At 41.5% G+C, this 20,682-nt stretch overlaps 1 protein-coding gene across 2 annotated transcripts in view; it reads left to right on the forward strand.

The window, feature by feature from the left end:
- LOC102297485 (semaphorin-4B) overlaps positions 1-20,682 on the forward strand; it is a 59,003-nt gene that overhangs the window by 26,669 nt on the left and 11,652 nt on the right. For both annotated transcript variants that reach the window (XM_005949193.3, XM_005949192.3), the window contains exons 3-8: positions 12,447-12,607; positions 13,481-13,543; positions 14,021-14,119; positions 17,311-17,422; positions 17,820-17,936; positions 18,440-18,597. In XM_005949193.3, the coding sequence (XP_005949255.1) occupies positions 12,447-12,607; positions 13,481-13,543; positions 14,021-14,119; positions 17,311-17,422; positions 17,820-17,936; positions 18,440-18,597 (710 nt within the window). The remainder of the gene's footprint in view (positions 1-12,446; positions 12,608-13,480; positions 13,544-14,020; positions 14,120-17,310; positions 17,423-17,819; positions 17,937-18,439; positions 18,598-20,682) is intronic.

Here is a 20,682-nt window from a genome sequence, read left to right on the forward strand (position 1 = left end):
AATGGTTAGGGAAAAAAAACAGTGCTGTGGTTCCCGAGTCTGACGAAAAGCGACAGACCAAGCAGCAGGTATATCATTGCCTCGACATCCACCTTTGTTGTAGCATTTGTGTTGCATACTAATTGCGTCACGGGACGCTCAGCTGTGTTGCTGTGACAACAACGGCAAACATTAGGTGGGACACGATTGTAATGGAAAACTAGTCGATCCGAGTAGAGTTGTGACAAGTAGGACAGAGTAGGTACTAATGGAAAAGGGGCTTAAGTTGAGCTCACTAAGACTGCAGCAGAAGGGCTTTTGCCGCTGTGGAGACCGTAAAGTTTCCGTCCACAGGATGAGGAACTTGCTGGAGAGTAGTATCCACCTCTACATCCATTTTCTGCCACTTCTCTGCTTAGATCACCACCCCTGAAAGCAGAGTTGCCTGGACCTCCCCCTCCCTGGCCACCTCTAGCTCTTCCAAGGGACATAGAGGCTTTCCTAGACCACAAAGTAATCCCCCCCAGGGTGTTCTGGGCTTGTCGCCAGTAGGACACGCCCAAACCACATCAGCTGGCTTCTTTCAATGTAGAGGGGTAGCAGATCTACTCTGAGCCCCTCCCGAATGACCAAACGCTTCACCCTTTCTCTAATAGACCTTTTCCACTAGTACCTACTCAACTTAAAAGTACGGGGTTTCAGTTGTTTCTCATTACAATTGAGTACTAATGTGTGTGGACTTGTTATAGCAAATGACATCATTTGTATGCGACACAAACTGCACAACAGCGGAAGTTGAGATATGGTATTCTGCTGCTCGGTGCATGGCTTTTTGTTAGACTCAAGGACCACATTGGTTTTTTTTATTTATTTTTTTATTTAGTCATTTACTTCATTGCCATGTTTCAAAATTGGCGGATTTTTGTGAGGAGCCACCCTCATGAGTCATCAAAATTTGTCACTGTCTGGCCACCGGTGGCATACAGTCCAACGCTTCATTTTTGGATCATTTCAGATTAAGTGGAAACCGTCTAAGTAGATACAACAAAAAGCACCCGGTACCAGGTCCTACAACCTAATTGAAAAACCTTAAAATCCAAGTTGAGTTAAACTGAGCTGTGAAGGTACTAGGAGAGCTCCCATAAAGCTCCTTTTCCACAACACCCTACAAAGGAAGGTCGTTTCAGCCGCTTGCAACCACTGCTCATGGTTATAGATTAAAGTTGTAACGTAGATTGACTGGTAAATCAGCAGCGTTGCTGTCACACTCGGCTCTCTTTACCATAACAGACTGATATAGAATCCACATCACTACCAATCCATGCCAATGTTTGCATTTACTGCTTGACTCTACTCTGTTGTAAAGAAGTCCCCAGGATACTTGAACTGCTACCATTGGAGTAGCAATCTGCCTTGACCCGGAGTGGGCACATCACCTTCTTCTGGCACCAGACTTGGAGATGCTAATTCACATTCCTGTTATTTCACACTCGGATGCAGTTTGCTCCAATGCATGCTGAGGTCAGCTACTGATGAATCCAGAAGAAATCATCCGCAAAAGGCAGAGGTAATCCTGAGGTCACCAAACTGGTAACCATCTGCTGCTTGGCTGTGCCTAGAAAGTCTGTCCATAAAGGTTATGAACCAAGTCGGTAACAAAAGTATATGGTATCTTAAGATTGTGTGGTTGTGCTTGCTTTTGTGTCCATGTGTGCCCAAACACACCCTGTACCCCTACCGCCACCACAGTCTAATTATTTGGGGAACTAAATTGAATATCATCGTTTTAGTGCTGTTAATCATCTTCCTCTTGAATCAATAATTTAACCTTAAAGAAATATGCTTACAGATGCTTGAAATGATTGCCTCATAGCAGTGTCTGTCTGTTAGGGATAATGCGACAGCAGAGAAAACATTGTAGCCTTACTCACACTGAAGGAAAAACGTGCTTTTACATTTGAGTGGATTTTTGTACAGATTGAACAAGCTCTCTAAATGCCAGATAATCGTGTTCTACATTAAACACAGTACTTCAGTGGTGCGTTTTAATGTGATTAGGTGGTGATCGCCTCCCTCCACCCATTTCTTTGCTCCCTTTTTATTGCTGCTTTTTAGTTTCTAGTTGGTTTAAGGCACAAGACACAACACAGATGAGTTCAAATCAATTCTTGCTGCTATATTTAAATCTAATGTGTAAGTTTCCTACGATTCCTGAATGTTTTTTTACCTACAACGGGAAGATCTGCTTTTACTGTGATAATGTTAAGAGGGAATCTGGAAGAAAGGTTCTAAAACAAAAGATACATAATCAAGCTCTGAACACAAGTAGCATCTAGAGAGTCTGTCAGTTACTGTTTTCTGTCATTAGTGTTTTCATGTGCAGCAGTATAGACTGTGTAAAACGAAGGGCACAGATCAGATCAGCTTTAACACTTTTAGAGAAGCAAATGAAAATGCCCATTTAAGCCAAGCTACAGAGCATGCTGTGTATGCTCTGTGTACACAGTGTCCTTTCTTGTGTACGTTTGGTTTATGTTAGGCGAATATTGTCCGCTTTCTCTCATGCATGCTAATCCACTGACCTTGGCAGTGTGTGGATCGCGGTTCAAAAACAGAGGAGGGGCAGCAAGAAGGGGTGGGGCTGGGGGGCTGGGGGTGGTTGTTCAGAGCAAAGGCTGGTGAGGTTTTAGACATGCTCCAATGGCCACCTAAAACCCAGCAAGGACACGCCCACTGATCCTGAAAGAAAAGCGGTCTGTGGCTTCCAGCAGAGGTGGCACTCACAAGTGCCTGCATACAAAAACCATAACGGCCACAACAATGGAAGGTAATTGCAGCACATCAACCCTGTCTCTTTCAGATGTTTTAATGGACTCATCACTCGCACGGTCCAGAGAATGTACAGAAAAGTTTAAACTTTCAAATTTCGATTAGGAACATTTGATTTAAGGGAAATAGCAAGCAGCGCGAAATGATGGTCGTAGCAAATAATTTAGATGGACAGCAAGGAATGTGAGGTTAAAGAGTGTCATTAGGCAATTTTGGATTGCTGTGCTGGAGTGTACATTTGGTTAGCCTAATCACTATTAAAAAGTTAACAGCAGAGGTTCTGAGTTTTTCCATTGCTGTAACACAAAAAGGCCTTTTCTTGTTCGACTGTAACATGAAAAAGCTTTAATTTGGTTTCTGTGGCGCTGAATCTGCATTGTAGTGGACTTGTCTGAGAACAAATGGCTTTTGCACACATCTCTGTCAAAAAGGCATTCTTTCAAGAATTTATTTATTTATTTATTTATTTAAAACAAGAATGACAAAACAAACAAAAAGGAAAACCACTAGGGGAAATAAGACGCCCAACAACAATTTACTGCTCATTGTCCATGCATGACAATTTGCAGTAAAAACAACTCATTCCATAGGAAAAAATGGACAGACACAGCAAACGGTCCTGAAAATAAAACACAAAGACTAAATGGCTTGAAACAAACGGGATGTCATTTGTCTTTATACACGTTCTGCTTATTAATGAAAGGTTTTACATCTTTTGTAAACACTTGAGTTTTTCATGAGTTTTTCTTCCTAAACAACCTTTCCAGCTATTTGGCATTTGAGAAATGAAATGAAATAATGCAGTTCATTGTTTTCAAAATGTTTCTTTCAGGATTGCTACCTAGTAGAATGTAGACCCACCTTAAGGTAGGGCTGCACAATTAATTACATTTTAATCTTCATCACAATTTTATCACATGATATTGCATGTGATATTGGACCTCACAAATCACCATCTAATGCCAATCATGCACCGCATGGCTTGCAGTGTCTTACGAGTAACACTACGTTAAGACAAGTATTCACCAAAAATCAAAGGTCTTGCACAGCATAATGCAGAGAGCTCGTCCTCTGAAGCAGATCATCTGTTCGGAAATGCTTTGGATTTAGGGCAAGTGATGTTAACCAAGAACAAATCCTATGCAACAAGTGCTATAGAGTTGTGTCTGCACGGAAAGCAACACAACTGACTTATTAAAACGCACCACAAACTGCAGTGTGACGAATGCCTGAAGGCCATGAAATGTTTGGTTTACCAGAAATGACTTCAAATCGCAACTCCTTTAAACCTGCTGCATCACGAGGAGATTTACTTCTCTGCTGGCTCTATTGTTTACACTCGTGTCTATAATGGTCTAACTGTACATAATGGCTAGCTCAGAGCAGGTTTGCCCTTCTCTAGCAGAGACCATGACTGTTTGACTTCCTATGGATTCTGCTGACGATGACTTGAAATTTGTGGAACTTCTGACATCTTTCCATTTTTTTTTTTATTTTTTATTTTTTTTTGTGCTTAAAGCCACTTGAATAGCAACACTTTTTTCCTCACTATTGAATTGCACATGTGTTCTGGTTGTTGGGTTTTTTTCCCTCTGGAAAAAAGTACTTTGAATAAATTGCATTAAAACCTGGTGTCCATATGGTGATATGATTATATGCCAGAACTGATTCATATAACAGCACCAACATTTCAGAATGCACTGCACAAAAAGGTGTCTACTCTTGCACTTTTCAGGAAACTCTTTGGATTTTACCTTTCAGTTTAGGCTGTACTGAAATGGTTAAAAGCAGCCGTCTCATGTATCTTTCATTAGAAGTCTGAACTTTCCTGACTTGCTTCCAGTATTTAATGCACTCCATATGCATTTTACTCTTGCTATAGTGGATGTGTGTGGAAAAGAGACTCACGTGTGTCCTCCAGTGCAGTGTCTCACTGCATATCTTCTGTGTTTTATGTGATAAAGTCACTTTTTTCTTTTTTTTTCTCCTTTCTTTTCTTTTAATAGTTTGCTTTAAAAAAAAAAAAAAAAAAAATCAGCCACTTTATCAGTCTTTAGGTTGTGATGCTTTTGAACCATGGCAGGTCAATGTAACCCTTATGCTCAAGTGTGGAGACTAGTGCAGCTGATCCTGAACTCACCAGGCTTCTGATATCAGCAGGGCTATTAGAAACAAACATGACGGTAGAAGAGCAAGAGGAAAAGCATGCAGCCCTTCATCCAAGGTGTGTCTGAGTATGTGGGTGAAAAGCCATTAGTGTAAACCAGTGTGCTTGACCACTTCTCATCCTTGGTCACTATGTGGTGGATGAGTGGAGAGCATGAGACTCTGTGCGACTCCAGCCTGCTCTTCTCATCAAGAGCCTCTCCAGAGACACGCATGCACACATGTACGCACTCACCAGGTTGTGTTTATGCTGTCGTAGCACTCTAAAAGACTTTCAGCACATGCCAGTCCTAAGTGTGTGTACTTTGTAAACTGAGAGCGGTTCCACTGGTGCCCATCAAGATGTACTTTGATGGGATTCTAACTCCAGCAGAAACTAAGCTGTAAGTGTTGCAAGCCAGCTAGATTTGGACATTTGTGCTATGGACTTGCATGACTCTTTGTTTCCCCCCCTATTCAAATCCAATTGGGTGGGTCATAGTTATCAAGCAATTCAGTTAGCACTCCCGTCTATAGAAGGGAGTGTAAGTGAACCTCTTTAGCACAAGCAAAAATGACAGTGGTTGGATTGATTACCATTACCTGTTTTTTTTGTTTGTTTTCTTATTTCATTAAATATTTTAACGGCAATTACTTCGCCACAAATTTTTGTGTAGCTAATTAGCTCCTCCAAATATTAATGCAGTTCCCTAATTTTTCTCAGGACTTTTCATCAAGCATCAGTTCAGGATGTTAACTCTTCAGTGCCCTCCTGAAACACCTGGCAAATTGGCCTTCCCATTAGCCTCTTTTGTGCTTTAATGCTGGGCAATATGAAACATTTATACCTGCTTCACATCATATGAATCACATCAGCCTGTTACAGCTTTAAAATCTGTAGAATAGAGGTGGGCTTAATTCCCTCAATCACTGATACTACTGCGAGAAAGTCTCAGTATTGAATTCAGTGAATTCTTAAACAGATTCATCACACATTTTAGTTCTTGGCACATAAATACAGGGGTATGTGCATTTGTGCTACTGTTACATCTTGGCGTCACTTGTCTGCAATAGCAACTCTTAGCACTTGCGGAGATTTCACACCTATTGGAGTCTAAAACTAGTTTTCCCATCTGTTTCTTCAAATTATAGGAGCACTTGTTTTTGTTGAAACATTACATCGCTATGATAAGTATTACTTTTTCCTGTTGACACAGAGTAGCTAATGGCCCACCACCCACTTGTGCCATACAGAACTTGAACCAAATGTGCCCTTGGAGCTAAAGCAAGCAGGCAAACTGTAAACACTGCAGGAGTTTATTGTTAATATCTTAAATGTGGTGGTATTGCCCACCCCCACTAAAGAGGATGGAGGAGGAGTGTTTGAAAAGGCACCACACACGACAAGCACAGGCACGTCTGCTTTGAATTGAGTGAGGAAAATGATGCCAAATGTTTGTCTCCTCCTCTCTCCCTCTCTGAGTTTCAAGGTCTGTGCTTGAATAACTCACTCAGATACCTCATCATCAGGATTTTGTAAGCTTTCAGCTGTGATGGAACACTGCGCCACATCGCCTTGCTGGTCTGAGTGTTGGGCGGGCGCATGCCAGTTCTGAGTGCATCAGGATGACACCTAAGAGCCTTTAATTACAGGGCATGCTGTCTCTGTCAGCTCCTCTGCTTTTAGAGCCATGCTGTGCTTTATGCACTGACCTCATCCTTGTTACATATGTGTTGGACAGATGTTTTCTTCTTCAGCTGGTGAAGGAAGCTTTTTCAAGAATTGCATGGCTTGTAGGCTACACACATTTCAAACAAACATTCTGCCGTTGCATGGTTTTCTGTTGCTGCTCAGATGTATTTATGCACCTGTAACCATATGGCATTATTAACACTTTTTTTTTTTTTCTCCATTTACAAAAAAAAAAAAAATGCATAATCCTCACATGCAAACAAACACTGGACTTGCACACTGTCAGGCTCTGGTTATTATCTGCAAGGCCCAGCTGTCTCTCAGTATGACATGCACACACTCACACACATTAAGACATGAGCAGAACAGACAGCATATTCACTCACACATCTACAAGTGCAGCAAAGCCGTTATTACAAACACCACAGTACATGTAAGCCTCATGGCCTGGCTTTGTGGATACTGTAGAGTTCAGTACTGTCAGCTTTATTTCCCATCCAGTAAAGTCAATTTTTCATTTTTTTTGTTTCTTGACTTTTCATTTTAAAAGGAATATCTTTTAGACACTACTTGGATAAAGATGCTGTTTGCAAACCTGCCACATACACGTGACATTGAAGAAGTGCAGAACTGCAATATCTCCCAGAATTGGCGTCACGTTTCTTTAACGGAAACAGAATCTACTCGGATAGCCCTAGTCATTTTTATTTTCCTGTGGTGTTTCCCAGTTAGTACCCCCTGCTCCTCTAACACACTTTGTCTCCTCATCAGAGGTCCGACTGTGCAGACAAACTGTTTCTGTGCTGACTTGGCAGGTAAACTACAGCAGTAGAGATCAGATCAGAGCCGCTCTGCTTTTGGTTGCCAGTAGTCACCGGCGATGAAATAACATCACTTCGCCTAAGCATCGGGAGCAGCAGAGCTGAGATGACCTTGAAGCGACTTCTGTCGGCTTCTGTCAGCTCCAACACTGCTATCAAACCCTTTGTCAAATCATGTCAAACAGAGAGCCTTGAAGCTGTGCACTCTTGTGTAGCTTTATTTAGCTGAGGGCAGAGATAGTGTTTGTTTTGCTTTGCTTTGCTTTTTTTCTCTTTAAATATATAAATTGGTGCCTTGCATGCAAGATAAGCCAAGCTCTGTCTGAGATTGATATCAGCTTTGTTACCCTCTCCTCCTTTTGGTTTTCTCATCCTAGCTGCAAGCGAGCCCCTTTGTACCCATTGCCCCCTTGTGCCTTGTGACTTGGCTCATGCTGCTATAGCAAATCTGGGGCATGTTTACACTCAGTGTTCTGGCAGGCGTATACCTACCAAGCAGCCAATCAGTCACCCCACCTTAAAATCTCCCATTAAACCTTTTGAAAAAAAATTTATCCTGTGCCATTTTTTTTCCCCCCCCCCCCCCCTAAATGTGATTCCTGCCAAAGTGCTACCATGAATAGTATTTCTCAGTAACATTACGTCTGCAAGCTGGCACCCTGAGGATATCTTAGTTACCTCGATGGTGAGTAAGCACCCACTGAACTTGCGCAGCTGTGATGTGAATAAAGGGATTCAGAGGAAAGTAAATCCTACTGTATTCCTTTTGTTTTTCTCAAGGTCTGGGTTCCTGTTAAAAGGACAGATGAACCTTTTTTTAGAACTGTACTTCTGAAAGTTTATTTCTGAAAGTTGCATGAGCAGATTGATTTTTCTCATGTGTGCATTATAAATATGACCTTCAGCCAGCTGCAGCACCACTTGGCTTACCACATAAAGGCTGTAAACAAGGAAATAAAAGGTAATGGGCTGTATACAAAAAACGGACATATGTTGTGACCTCCACCAACTGGTGTGTGCTCTGCTGAAGCCTTGAGTTTATGTTACCATGCATTTTTTTTTTTTTCTTTAAGCCAGAAGTCACGTTTGAGTTAGAGGTAATCATGAAGTTATGAGCGAACACTGGCTAGCTTAGTTAGAAAAGTGCTTCCACAGACGTATGCATTAGTGCTAAGTAACTTAATTACATTTAACTACACAGTAAACGATGATTTTTGTCTGATGCTTACACTGAAAAAGCGCAAAGTCACACACATCAAAAAAGGTCACCTCCTAGTTTCTCCTAGTCCTAGAAACCCATCAAAGTAACAGACAGCTAACGACTAGCACCACCCGTGGTGGTAGGTCAAAGCAGGCCAGCATATTTAAATCCTGGCAGACCAATGGGCTTTTGAAGCCAACTCAGAAGTGCCTGAAATCCATTAGCCAATGAGGAACACGGTCAGACGCACCCCTCCTTGTGACATCCACTTTCTTGCAACCACAATGATGACATTAGAAACAGCATCTCAAGGGTTCAAAATTGGACTATAGAAATCAGAGGTGATGTCTCAATAGCTATGTATATAATATAGGTATGTTTGGGGGGGGCTATGCTCCAGTACTACTTGCCTTTTCAGCTTTTCCTCCAAGCAGACAAGCACTTATTGAAACCAGTAAATACTGCTCACATTGCAACATTCACATACACACATCGCATTTTAGGCTCGGTTGTGCACACTGGAATTCATATCTATAGGCTTGTATACATATTAGAATATATTAAAGCCCCTCCATAAACATATTTAATATATGAAAAATAGGAGGATATGCATTTGCATTGGCTGGCTTACAAATCTCTTCTTAAATTCATGACGTATGTAGCCACTCATTGTGTGCGCACAGAATTAGTTTGATTCCCTGACTCTCAAGCAAACAGTTCCGTAATCACAAAGCATCTGTTTGCTGAAATCCTCTGTGATCTGATTTCTTCCTGCCATCTCTAACTCCAGTGAAATGAAGAAAATCACAGTGAATAAATACATTTAATACGCTTGCAAAATTGAATTCCACATAATTAATAACTGGGAGGTGATTAAGTCTCAGTGGAGACGAGACATCGGGCTCTTGGATGCTGTGTTAGTGCTGCATGCAGACCTTGTTCTGCACTCTCCATAACCATGGAGAATTCAAGCAAATCACCTTATTTGACTTCCATGTTGGAATTCAGAGAACCTGCTAACTAATTCAGCATGTTAACACCAGGAATAAAACAGTTATATTGCTGGTAGGTAGGTGTGATGTGATGACCATTGGCAGAGGTTGATGGCCTCACTTGGTGACAGCCAGCTGATTAAACAAGCGAGTGATGAATGGAACTGGAGCCTGGCTGTGAAATGACCTGCAGTTGCTGCTGCTGTCTGTGGATGCCCGGTGTTCTGCTGCAATCATGTCAAAACACACAAGCGATCTACTGCATCGTAAACTTCAGAAATCTCCCTCAAAAACCAGCCTCTGAAGGGAGGAGCTTTGGTTTTTCTTTCTGAAATCCCTGCAGCTTGACACAACTCTGACATTTGTTACTACTTGACCTTATGCTCTTATCAGAAATCCATCTCAAAGTGCTTTGAAAATAAGCTCTCTTTCCTCCGTCTGCATGTTTCTTCATAGTTCAACATCTCAATCCAGTCTTCCTAGTTACCACAACTCCCACTCAGTACCCCAACCTCAAACCCAACCTCCTGCTAAGTTGCCTCATCCTGCTTCCAGAGTAAAAGTTTCATGACTTTGCCCTCCCCCTTGCTCATTATTCCATTGTCTGTCTAAGAGATTGTCACTGTGATTTATGTCAGGGAGTTTTAATATGCGGTGGAAAGGCTGTTTTTTGGTTCTAGTGAATGTCCAAAACCCAGGGGAATCCTGACAATCGCAATCTATGATATGTCCCCCTGTTGAGAGGAGACATTGCACTCCTTTGTCTGCAGGGTCTGCTGGGACTGAGTGTACCTCACTTTATGAGCATTTAAGGATATTTTAGCACATTTAATTTACCCTGAAATAAAACCAGTTTTTCGTTCTCTTTACAGGAAAAATTCAATTTCTTCCTGTCCAGAAGGACACCTGCATGACTATAGGAAATATGCTTTTATTATTATAATTATTTTGTATCCCCTCCCCATAATTTTAATGATGGGACCCTGGTCTCCATTGACTCCAGATGTCACAATGTTTTCAACAGAACGAGCACTGTAACAGCAGAAAGAGCCTAAACATTGATTGTGGACAAGATGTGGCTTGTGCAGCTGGCTTTCACTCCACACAAGGGGAAGACCATCATCTGCCAAAGTGCCTTGAGTGTTAGATGAACCATTTGTTTGTGAGCATATTGAAAAGTTTAAGTCATGGGTTGTAGGGTTGTAAACATTTATTGCAGCTTTATCAGCTCCATTTGCATTATGGGCCAATGCACCACCTGGTAGTGTTGAGGGGAAAACTTCTTGCTGGTGTCCTTTTTTTTTTTTTTTTTTTTTCTGTCAGAAGTGTCTAAATTTGAATCCAGCTTACTGGAAATACATGTGGAAAAGGCTGTAAATGGTTTAACTGCAGCAAATATTAGTGTTTACGACCTCAGATTCGAGCCAGTAATCTTATTTGGACAAGCAAATGGAGTCCGTGACCTCCAGTGTTTTGGCTTGCAAAGGACACAGAGTGTGTTTTAATATGTTTGGAACGGGAGGCAAGAGATAAACATTTACAAAGATGGTCAAAAGCTGCAAAGAGTGGGATGCGTGTAGGCAGAGAATGCACTGATCTTATATTACACGCACTTGGTCAGCTTTTCTGAGCTGAGAAAACGAATGTCAAATATGACGCAATAACATTCATCTACAAAAAGATGGGCCCCACTTGATTGTGATTTGTCCAAACCCTGAAAGTCTTGAATAAAACGCTTTATTGGGTTTTGTTTTGCTTTTATATTTGGTCTGTTTGAAGTGTATTATACGGTTAGTCCAAGCGAAAAGTGACCAATTGTCAGACCTCCCGCTGCCTATAAAAGCTGTCTCCAAAAATGAATCCAATCCTCTTCACAGTAGAAAGCAGTAAAAAGCTTCTGATGCCACTATTGAGAACACTGAGTCCTCTGTGATGCTAAGGGAAATGTTATAAAAGGAGCAATGTGTACATCAAGTCTGTATTTAATCAGAAGAATCATTTGAAGCTGCAGGAAATCGAGCAATGTGGGGAAAAAGTAGCTCATTTGACTTCTGGCCCACTGCTTAAGAGATCTTTTTGAAGAAGCTGCAGAATCAGGGAGATTTAGATTAGTGTTGAGCAAAGGAAGCTTTTACCCTGCTGCCAGTAATGATTCGAACGAAAAGGGGGTCGGCCAGCACAGAGAAGCGTAGACGTGGCTCAGTGGTGTGTGTCTTCTCATGGAGAAGCTGGTGGCTGCGACTAAAGAAGCGAAGAAGACGGCCGCCTCCAAGAGTGAGGCTCAAGGAAGACGGGTTTGATAAAAGTTCACGTTGTGTGTCATAAAATTAATTTGACTGAATCTCGCAAGCAAGTGTTGGCTGTAGTTTTGGTTTGTGGTTCTTTATGTAACCTTGAGATTCTCAGTTTTTTGGAGTGCTAAAACAGAAGTTCCTGTCAGCTTAAGGAACAGTTGTCTTCTGCTCATCTCAGGTTGGAATTTGAATGTCAGAGGCCTGCAGAAAAGCGGGATACAAGTCATGGTGTTCTGCAGAGGTTGACTGACAGTTCTGGGTTAAACAGGTGTCCATGATTAAGTGCTACTGAGTGCATGGACTTAAAAGCCCCCCTCCTTAAAATAAAATCAGATCAGTCATTTTTTTTTCTGTGGTTTAAGCATCAGGACATGTTGTGTACTAATCTGTTCGTGTGTGTGTGTGTGTGTCTGTGTGTTGTGTGTGTGTGTGTGTGTGTGTGTGTGTGTGTATCTGTGTGTGTGTGTGTGTGTGTGTGTCGTCTTTTTCCAGATGCGAAGGAAAGATCAGCTAAGAGGTTCTCGGTAAACGGCGTCTTTAATTACACCTCTCTGCTGCTCAGCCAGGAAGACGACATGCTGTATGTGGGAGCCAGGGAGGCACTGTTCGCCCTCAGCCTCTCAGACATCAGCAAAATCAAGCTGCAGAAGAACGTGAGTGTAACAAAATGCCAAATGCCTCATTCGAGTCCAAATTGCATGTTTAAAACATGAATTGCTGGTTCACCAGGCTCGCACATGTGTCAAACTTTGCTGGTAGATAGTTCAGGGAGAATATCTAAAGCTCTGAATTACCACTTTATGGACTTGTCATTAATTTGAGCTGTAGGCCGATGGTGTTAAATAAATAAATCCTGGCAATTTTCACCATATTTTTTAATATAGTCAAGAGAGTAGATAAAGTTAAATTAAAGTTTTAAAAAAAGTGTGGAAACACCTGCTCAGTCTCTTTACTATTTGGACTTCTGTTGCTATGAATCGGTGACTTTTCTCAGAGCAGCGACGCTCACAGTTTAGGCGACTGCAGCGAGTCATAAAAACTTTGAGCGCAAACATAAACAGTTATGGTGATGTGCAGACGTCACAGTTTGTGCGAGCAGTGGCCGATGCATCAGACACAAGCACAGCTATATGCACACATTTGAGTTTCTGTTTTGTTTGATCTGCCACAGTTATTGTTTGACAGTGGGTGCCATTAAGGGAGTACGTCTTGTCGTTAGTCCTTAACCAGTCAGCGTACAATAACAGAACTCTTTTATAGACAAAGTCGACCTCTCTCTAAGAGTAGATGAAATGATGTCACTAGTGTTTTCATTTGGATTTCAGCATAAAATCAAACTCTTCTCTAAAATCAGGTAAAAATAATATTTTAGCAACCAATCGAGGACTATCTTAAAAGCACTCCGTGCATATCGAAGCCCATTTTAGTACAGTGGAAGTGGATATGCTCTCTATAGATTGGCTCTGAATCTGTGGGTTTCCACTATCTATCACATGACTTATTCAGGGTTTCTTTCTCTGCTTCAGCTGACATGGGGCACTCCTGCTGGAAAAAGAGACGAGTGTAGCTTCAAAGGGAAGAACCTGGAGGTGAGAGACATTTTCTTCTGTTTGTTTGAGCAGTGTTGTAAGGGGGGAGAAATTACGGTGGAGCTGTGTGTTGACAAACCTTTCCATCAGTTACAAATGGATTCATCAAGTGTGCAGGCTCACTGGGGAATTGCTCTTTCTTCTTCTTCTGTCTGTCTCTTACCTTGTTGTCATGCCAGCTGTTGTATCTCTGGGCGACAAGCCTCAGTAATCTGTGTAAATCTCTGGTTTGTGTAATACAAAAAACTCACCAGGCAAAGTGCTGTGTGTGAGGTTTTCCCAGCAGTATTTGAGGAGAGGAGGAATATTTTTCTGTTTCTGTCGAATAATATTTACATTTCCTGCTCTGAAAGATTTGCTTATGATTAGGAGTATTATAGGCAGATTTTTAAGGGGCTCTCGAGAAGATCACATTCAATTCTCAGAATTTCTTGTGATTTTTATGGACCTGACACGCTCTCCATTTGTTCTCTCCAGACTGATTGCTTCAATTACGTCAAAATTCTTCTGCGGCTGAATAGCACTCATCTCTATGTGTGTGGCACCTATGCCTTCAGTCCTGTCTGCGCCTACATAGTAAGTAATGACCTCTCAATCTACCCATTGTTCACCTGCAAGACTTGATTTTCTCCCATCATTAAAGCGAGTCTTAATTTATTCCATTCCTCTCCTCTCACAAAAACAGGATTGAATTTTATAAATATTTTTTTCGGGGTACTCTTTAGGAATCAAGCCCCCTTTATCCACCATGTCAGTATTGGATCTGTTGTTATCCAAGCGTTACCAAATCCTGTTGAGGCACTTGAGCCAGACAAGTCAACAGGGGGTACACGAGCTGTGTGGTTTCCAGATAGAGGGGAAGCAGTAGGTCTGTTTATCTAGCAGAGGAGTACATTTTGGAGTGATGGCAACCGGCAGTAGAGTTTGGCAACAGCGCAGCTTCTCAAAGCAGGGCATTAAACTCTGCCCTTTGACGTCAGAGTCTCAGACTGAGGATCGCTTGGCAGGACGTTAGGCCCTGATCTGGGATTCCAAGCAAGTCTGAGTTGGTCTGGGTGAACACTCGTCTTGTTGACGGAGTCCACAACTCTGTGTGTCACCCAGGGCATTCCTCGCGGCCAGACGATCTGAGATGTATAGTATTACTAGTGAGGGATGTTTTATTTATTTATTGTTTTACCACTTCTCACAGAACGTTTTATGGTCAGCCAAAAAGATACAGTAACAATCAAATGAAAGACACAAGTTTAAACAAGCTTAAGATTAAAACAACATCTAATAATAAAGAAGCATGGGAATATTTCTCAGCAACAGAGGAACTCCGTGCTGTCCTTTTTGATTAAAGTTAATATCATCACTGCAAATTGTCTTTATATATTATTTATGTGTCCTGTGACAATGCTCCTATTCCCATGTGTGCGTTAAATGCTTTAACGATAGATGTAATTGTTCTTGCTGTGTGGCAGCAGAGGAATCTCTTTTTTAAAACTATATAAATGAAGTGATGGGAATGGAAAATCTTCCATCCTCTTCCTGTGTAAAAATGTATTACAAAGTTAAGCTCAAGCTTTTGCAGCCTTAAGACCTCAGAGTGCTCGAGGCTCTAAAACTGTTCACAATGAAGACCTCATGAGAAGCTCACTTTGATTAGCCAGACCAGTGTGTAGCAGTGGAAACTGCAATTGCTCTCCATATATGTATTCTGTGATTCAGTGTCCTCATACCCTCTGTCAGCTTTATCAAACAGGACTAGAAGCTCAGACAAACAAGGCCGAATGCTGTTTGACGGACCAGCTACATTTAGATTTAGTGCATAAACTTATGCCACGCGCTCTTGATACAAGTCTGAGGCTATTCAGTGTTTTATCGACATGTCTTCCAAATGCATGTGCAAGTGTTGGACGCAATTCTAATGCTTCAAATGAAAGCGTCACGATGCACGCTTTCTGATTAGCCAACATGCTGTCACTTTTTCCCTTACACAGAGCAGAACACAGTGTGTAGCAGTGGAAATGTCAATTGTCCTCCATATATTTTCTTGTAATTCACTGTTCTCGCTCCCTTTGTCAGGCTTTTGAAAAGGCACCGGCTAAAGCCTGATAGACTGACTGCATTTTGATTCAGTGCAGTGTCTATCACCCACAGCAAAAGTTGTCCATTTTGATGAGTTATTCAGTTTTGTGGACCTCATGGGCTATTGGAATTTGACATGTCCAATCACTGAAAGTCACTTCCTAACAGGACAACATGATGACATCTTATTTAACTTGTAAAAGCATCCACGGTCTCGCTGGCTGCAGAAGTTTTTAATATCCATGCACTGGGAACAGAGTCTGACCAGTATGTTTTTCATACCAAACCATTCTTTGATAAGGCCTCAGTCAAATAAGCCTGAAGGCCAGTGTGAGTGCCCAACTGCCAAGGGGAAGGGGAACATTCTCCATTCATGGTTTGCATTGAATTTTTTTCGAGTTTCACTAGTACTCGAGAAATGTTTGCAGGCAAGTCCATTCAAATTAAGGACGACTGCAACAACCTGCTAGCAGCCAAAGCAATCTTAAGCAGTTTTTTGGTAAACAATTTTAGCTTGCAATTGGCAGCAGCTTCCAGAAAACCACTCACCAACCAGTCAGGAATACAGATTTTTCTCCAGTGACCTGTGACTGGAAGAAGATCTTTGATGAGTTTCTAGACTTATTTGACTGAGGGTTTTAAAGAAATGTCTGTGGAAACTCAAAATGGGACTAAAAATACTGAAACATTTAAAGATACAGGCTTGTTTTGTTGAAGTCAGACTTCAGTGGAAGTTCAGTAACTGTTTCACGTGTGTATTATTTATGTTTCTCTAAGAGGTTGGAAAGAAAAGCAACTGGACTTGTTGGAGTTTCTTGAGGGTTTCACCTCTCCTCCGAGAAGCTTCTTCATATTATTTATGGTTTTGTTTTTGTATTAAGTATTCAAGTATTTTTGGGAGAGACTGTGAAATTAAAATCAGAAATGATGAGAAATACTGGAAGATGGATAAATAAAGTATATTTCTACAATAAATGAATCGTTTGTGTTTGAGTCAAAATGATTTTCTGCCTTTGCTATCTCTGGCACACGGCTCTAAATTCACGTGTACCTGCTTATGATGTAAATCAAAATTTTATGTTGTTTTTTGTTTGTTTGTTTTTAAAGCAAAATTTGCCAGAATAGCTGGTCACTGCAGAATTTGGAAAAGCATGCCTCTCGACCCATGTCGGAAATGTTTCAGTGAATATTTGGAGCAAGGGATTGGCGAATATTTATGGAAGTAGAGCTGAGGATAAAGTATGGTAGCCGTGTTCACAGTAATGAAGGCAAAGTGCAGCTCAGTGATGTTTTTTTTAGACAACAGCTCAACAGCAATAAAATGTCAGCACTCTGCTACAAAGGTTAATCTTTTGGTAAGATGCCTTTATTGTCCAGTTTTGTGACATTTTTGATTTACTGTCTCTTTCTTTAAAGTTGGTTGGTACATTAGATATAGTTTTCCTTTTCATACTAATGAAATGGCCTGTTTGCTTGTGACAGAGGGTACACAGAAGAAACCTTCTATTAATCAGACAGCCCGTCAATGGTCCGACGGCGATTTCAAGCGACCAAACATCCAAAATGTCAGCGTGTATTGTGATGGAGAAAATTATCTTGAGACCACTGAGCTCACTTTAACTCACCATTTTACTATAAGTAGAATTTAATTGGCCTGAGCCTCAGGGACATTTGCTGTTTGTGTCTGCCTCCAGAATACGTCAACATTCACACTGGAGAGAGATGAAGAGGGCGAGGTCATGATGGAAGATGGGCGCAGTCGCTGCCCCTTTAATCCAGAGTATAAATCAACTGCCATCATTGTTGGTATGTATTAATGCGCACTTATATGAATGGCTTCCTTTTAGACGGGGAAAGCGGGCGCAGCTGTTTCTGAAACTATTTTGATGGCAACTCCATCTTTGATTCAGTAATGAGTCATGATGTGCCTGCTAATGTTGTTTGTCTGCGTCAGACTCTCTGATAAATAGCCAGACAGCAGCAGACATTGTTTTTGTTCAACTTCTTTAACAAGCAATTAGTAAATAATTGAACTGGATATGAAGAGGAGAAATGATTTGTCTATTCTCACTCAGACTGTTATATGCTAACATTTCACTTTATTACCGACTTCAGCTCCAGCCTGTTATTATTTCTTTGTCATGTGTTATTTTTATTGATTCCAAATTCAGTTCAATCTTTCTCTTCCTTTGTTCTCCTCCAGATGGTGAATTATATACTGGTACTGTTAGTAACTTTCAAGGGAATGAACCAGTCATTTACAAGAGTTTGGGTCAGGGAACTGCTCTGAAGACAGAGAATTCCTTAAAATGGCTGCAAGGTAAACTCCCATGTGTTTTTCCTTCCACAAATCTTCCATTATGTACCGACCACTGCAGATAAGCTCCAAAAAGCAGCGATCATTAGCGAGGCACATTCACTAATGCATGCAGACGGAGAGCAAAGACAAGCGCTTGTAGATTGCGGGAGCCCAGCCTATCAGCCGTTGCACATGCACATCAAAACAACCTCATCCGGCTGCCACTGCTTTCGCCAGAGTAAGCTGCACTTTGCGCACAATTAAGACTCCTCTTGTCTTCTGATCTTTAGGTAATTCATGCAGACTGCTCCTGATGAGGCATCTGAGTACAATTATAAAGAGGATTCTGTTTCCTCTTCCCTTGCAGGATTGTATCACAGCTTGTTGGTGCAGACACTGACTTTTTCCAAATTTATCATGGCAGAAAAAAGTGTGTGGGGGGGGAGTTTCCCTGTGTCGATTATAAAGGTGCAACGCAGCTGTCTAACCACACGTTTGCTTTTGTGTTTTTCTATCTCTAACAGATCCCGTCTTTGTTGGGTCAGCTTACATCGAGGAGAGTCAGCCTATAGGCAACTCTGTGGGCGACGACGACAAGATTTACTTCTTCTTTAGTGAGGCGGGAAAAGAATTTGACTTCTTTGACAACACCATAGTGTCGAGGATTGCTCGCGTGTGTAAGGTAATGTACACGGGTAAGGGTGAGGCGATTACACAAAATGATCACGCAAAAGTATGAGGCACAGCAGGGCTCAAGCTTCCTGTCCTTAATCCTGGCACAATTGCCTCAAAACAAGATGGGACACTCCCATGTCAGAGCACATTAGGTAACATTAACTGTATATTATGCCTGAGTAATTGCAATGGAAACATGTCACTGGTGCATTTAAACTTTTCTCTATTTAACTGTACAGGCATGTTTTCAGCAGATATAGTTTCCCCTTGCCTGAATCATTGCCTCGTCTCAGGCTCCCTCCCTCCCCTTTCTCTGCAATGTCATATCCCACTCTCCTTCCATCTCCCTCACAATGTCAGCTGCACTCGTCCATCCCTCCAGCTCCTTGCCGTTCCTCCGCCAGCCCTTTGAGCTTTGCAGGCATTATTAGTATTCAAGAGTGCTTCACAGCAATATGAAATGCTTCTTCCACCCTACTATATGGCCTGTTTTCTTGCATGCAAACTGTAGCAACTGCAGAATTCACTGGGATCATTTAAACCATTGACGTCATTCCTCCTTCGTCCGCTTCTCTCCTCGAGAGTTCAGTTTGGTTGATCAGCCTGGGTAATCAGCCACAGACTCCATTCCCTTTCACCTGTCGTCAGATCAGTTAAAAGGCTATGAAGCTGCATGATATACATGCACTCAGCGTCCCTACCTGACTGATGTCTCTTGTTCATGGAGGCAGTAATGTGAGTAATCGTGGGGACAGCATGTAATCTTAAGTGACAGCTTAATGACTTAGTCCTACTAGGCTCTGGAACTCGGTGCGGCGACACCTCGTGCTGCCGGCAGAGCACCTCCTGGGTTCTATATATGGAAATCATTGACAGAAGTGCCCCCAGACTGTGGCAACTTGCTGCAGATGAACTGTGCAATAGAGACAGAAGAATAGCTTTCTCTGCTCTGTAAAGCACCATTATTTCACAGGAATGCAGCAGCTCCCTTTTCACTTTCTGACGTCTTTTCAGTAGAAGCTCTTCTATAGCAATATGGTAGTGCTGCTTGTGGTTTATTACCCATTTTACAGGGTAAATAATGCATCAATACGTGATTTGCATTTTCTTTTTTCTTTCTTTTTTTTGTATCTTAGGTGGCCCAATTATTTACAGCGCCACATTTTTACTTTAGTTCCTCTCCCTTTTTTTTTTTTTTAAAGGCCATCTTTCCTTAAAGTCAACTTACTTCTGATTGGCTGCCCTTCCCAAACAGATGTTTGAATAGCAGATGGGTGGAGCTTCTGCGGCTGAGATGACCACATTAGGGGCATCCACTCGCGTCAAGATTGAGGAGTCTAAAGTCTGAGCCAGTGATTCACAGGGATTACTTGTATAGCCGCTGACCTGAAAATGGCGGCTATGTTTATGCTGTCCAACAGTATAAATAAAGAAATATAGGACCACTTAAAGCATGTTTTAAAAAGAGGAAAAATCCTTGTTTCTTGGCGTCTTGGCTTCACTAAAGGCCTTGCCAGCTATTTGCAGTCATGTTTCCAATGCAAAATATTTATGCATGTACAAACAACTATTGCTAGATTCCTAACCTAAGATGACAGATTTACACTTGTTTTTTTGCAGGAGACCTCTGAGATAATGAAGTTCTCTGAAATGGTCATTCACTCTGAATATAAAAATATTTTGTACATGTTCAGATTTGAGGTATAAGACTCAATATTTGATTGGAAATTGTGTCACTGTGGCATATGAGGGTTTAATTACCTCTGTGAGCTGTGTGTGAACTGCATAGGTGAGCAGTGATCTCGGCGGCCACAGTGTAAAACACGCTCCCTGTTGTTTTGAGAATGATAGTAAGCAGCTGTTCCTTTCACCATGTGTAGTATCCCTGCCTCTCCCATGACCCCATAGGAAGGTGCACCTCACAGTTGGAAGTGTCTTTAGTAGAGAAAATCTAAGACTAAATCAAGACCGGCACAAAAATTCCCACTTTTTTTTTTCTTTTCTTTTTTTATGTCAGTGTATCAAATATAAATGTGTGTCTTGTGTGCTCCTCTGCTGAGGAGTGAGTGCTAAACTCAGATTAAGTAAAGCT

Source organism: Haplochromis burtoni, unplaced genomic scaffold (genome assembly GCF_018398535.1).
Source record: "Haplochromis burtoni strain Fernald_Lab_line unplaced genomic scaffold, NCSU_Asbu1 Contig_641, whole genome shotgun sequence".
Lineage (NCBI taxonomy): Eukaryota > Metazoa > Chordata > Actinopteri > Cichliformes > Cichlidae > Haplochromis > Haplochromis burtoni.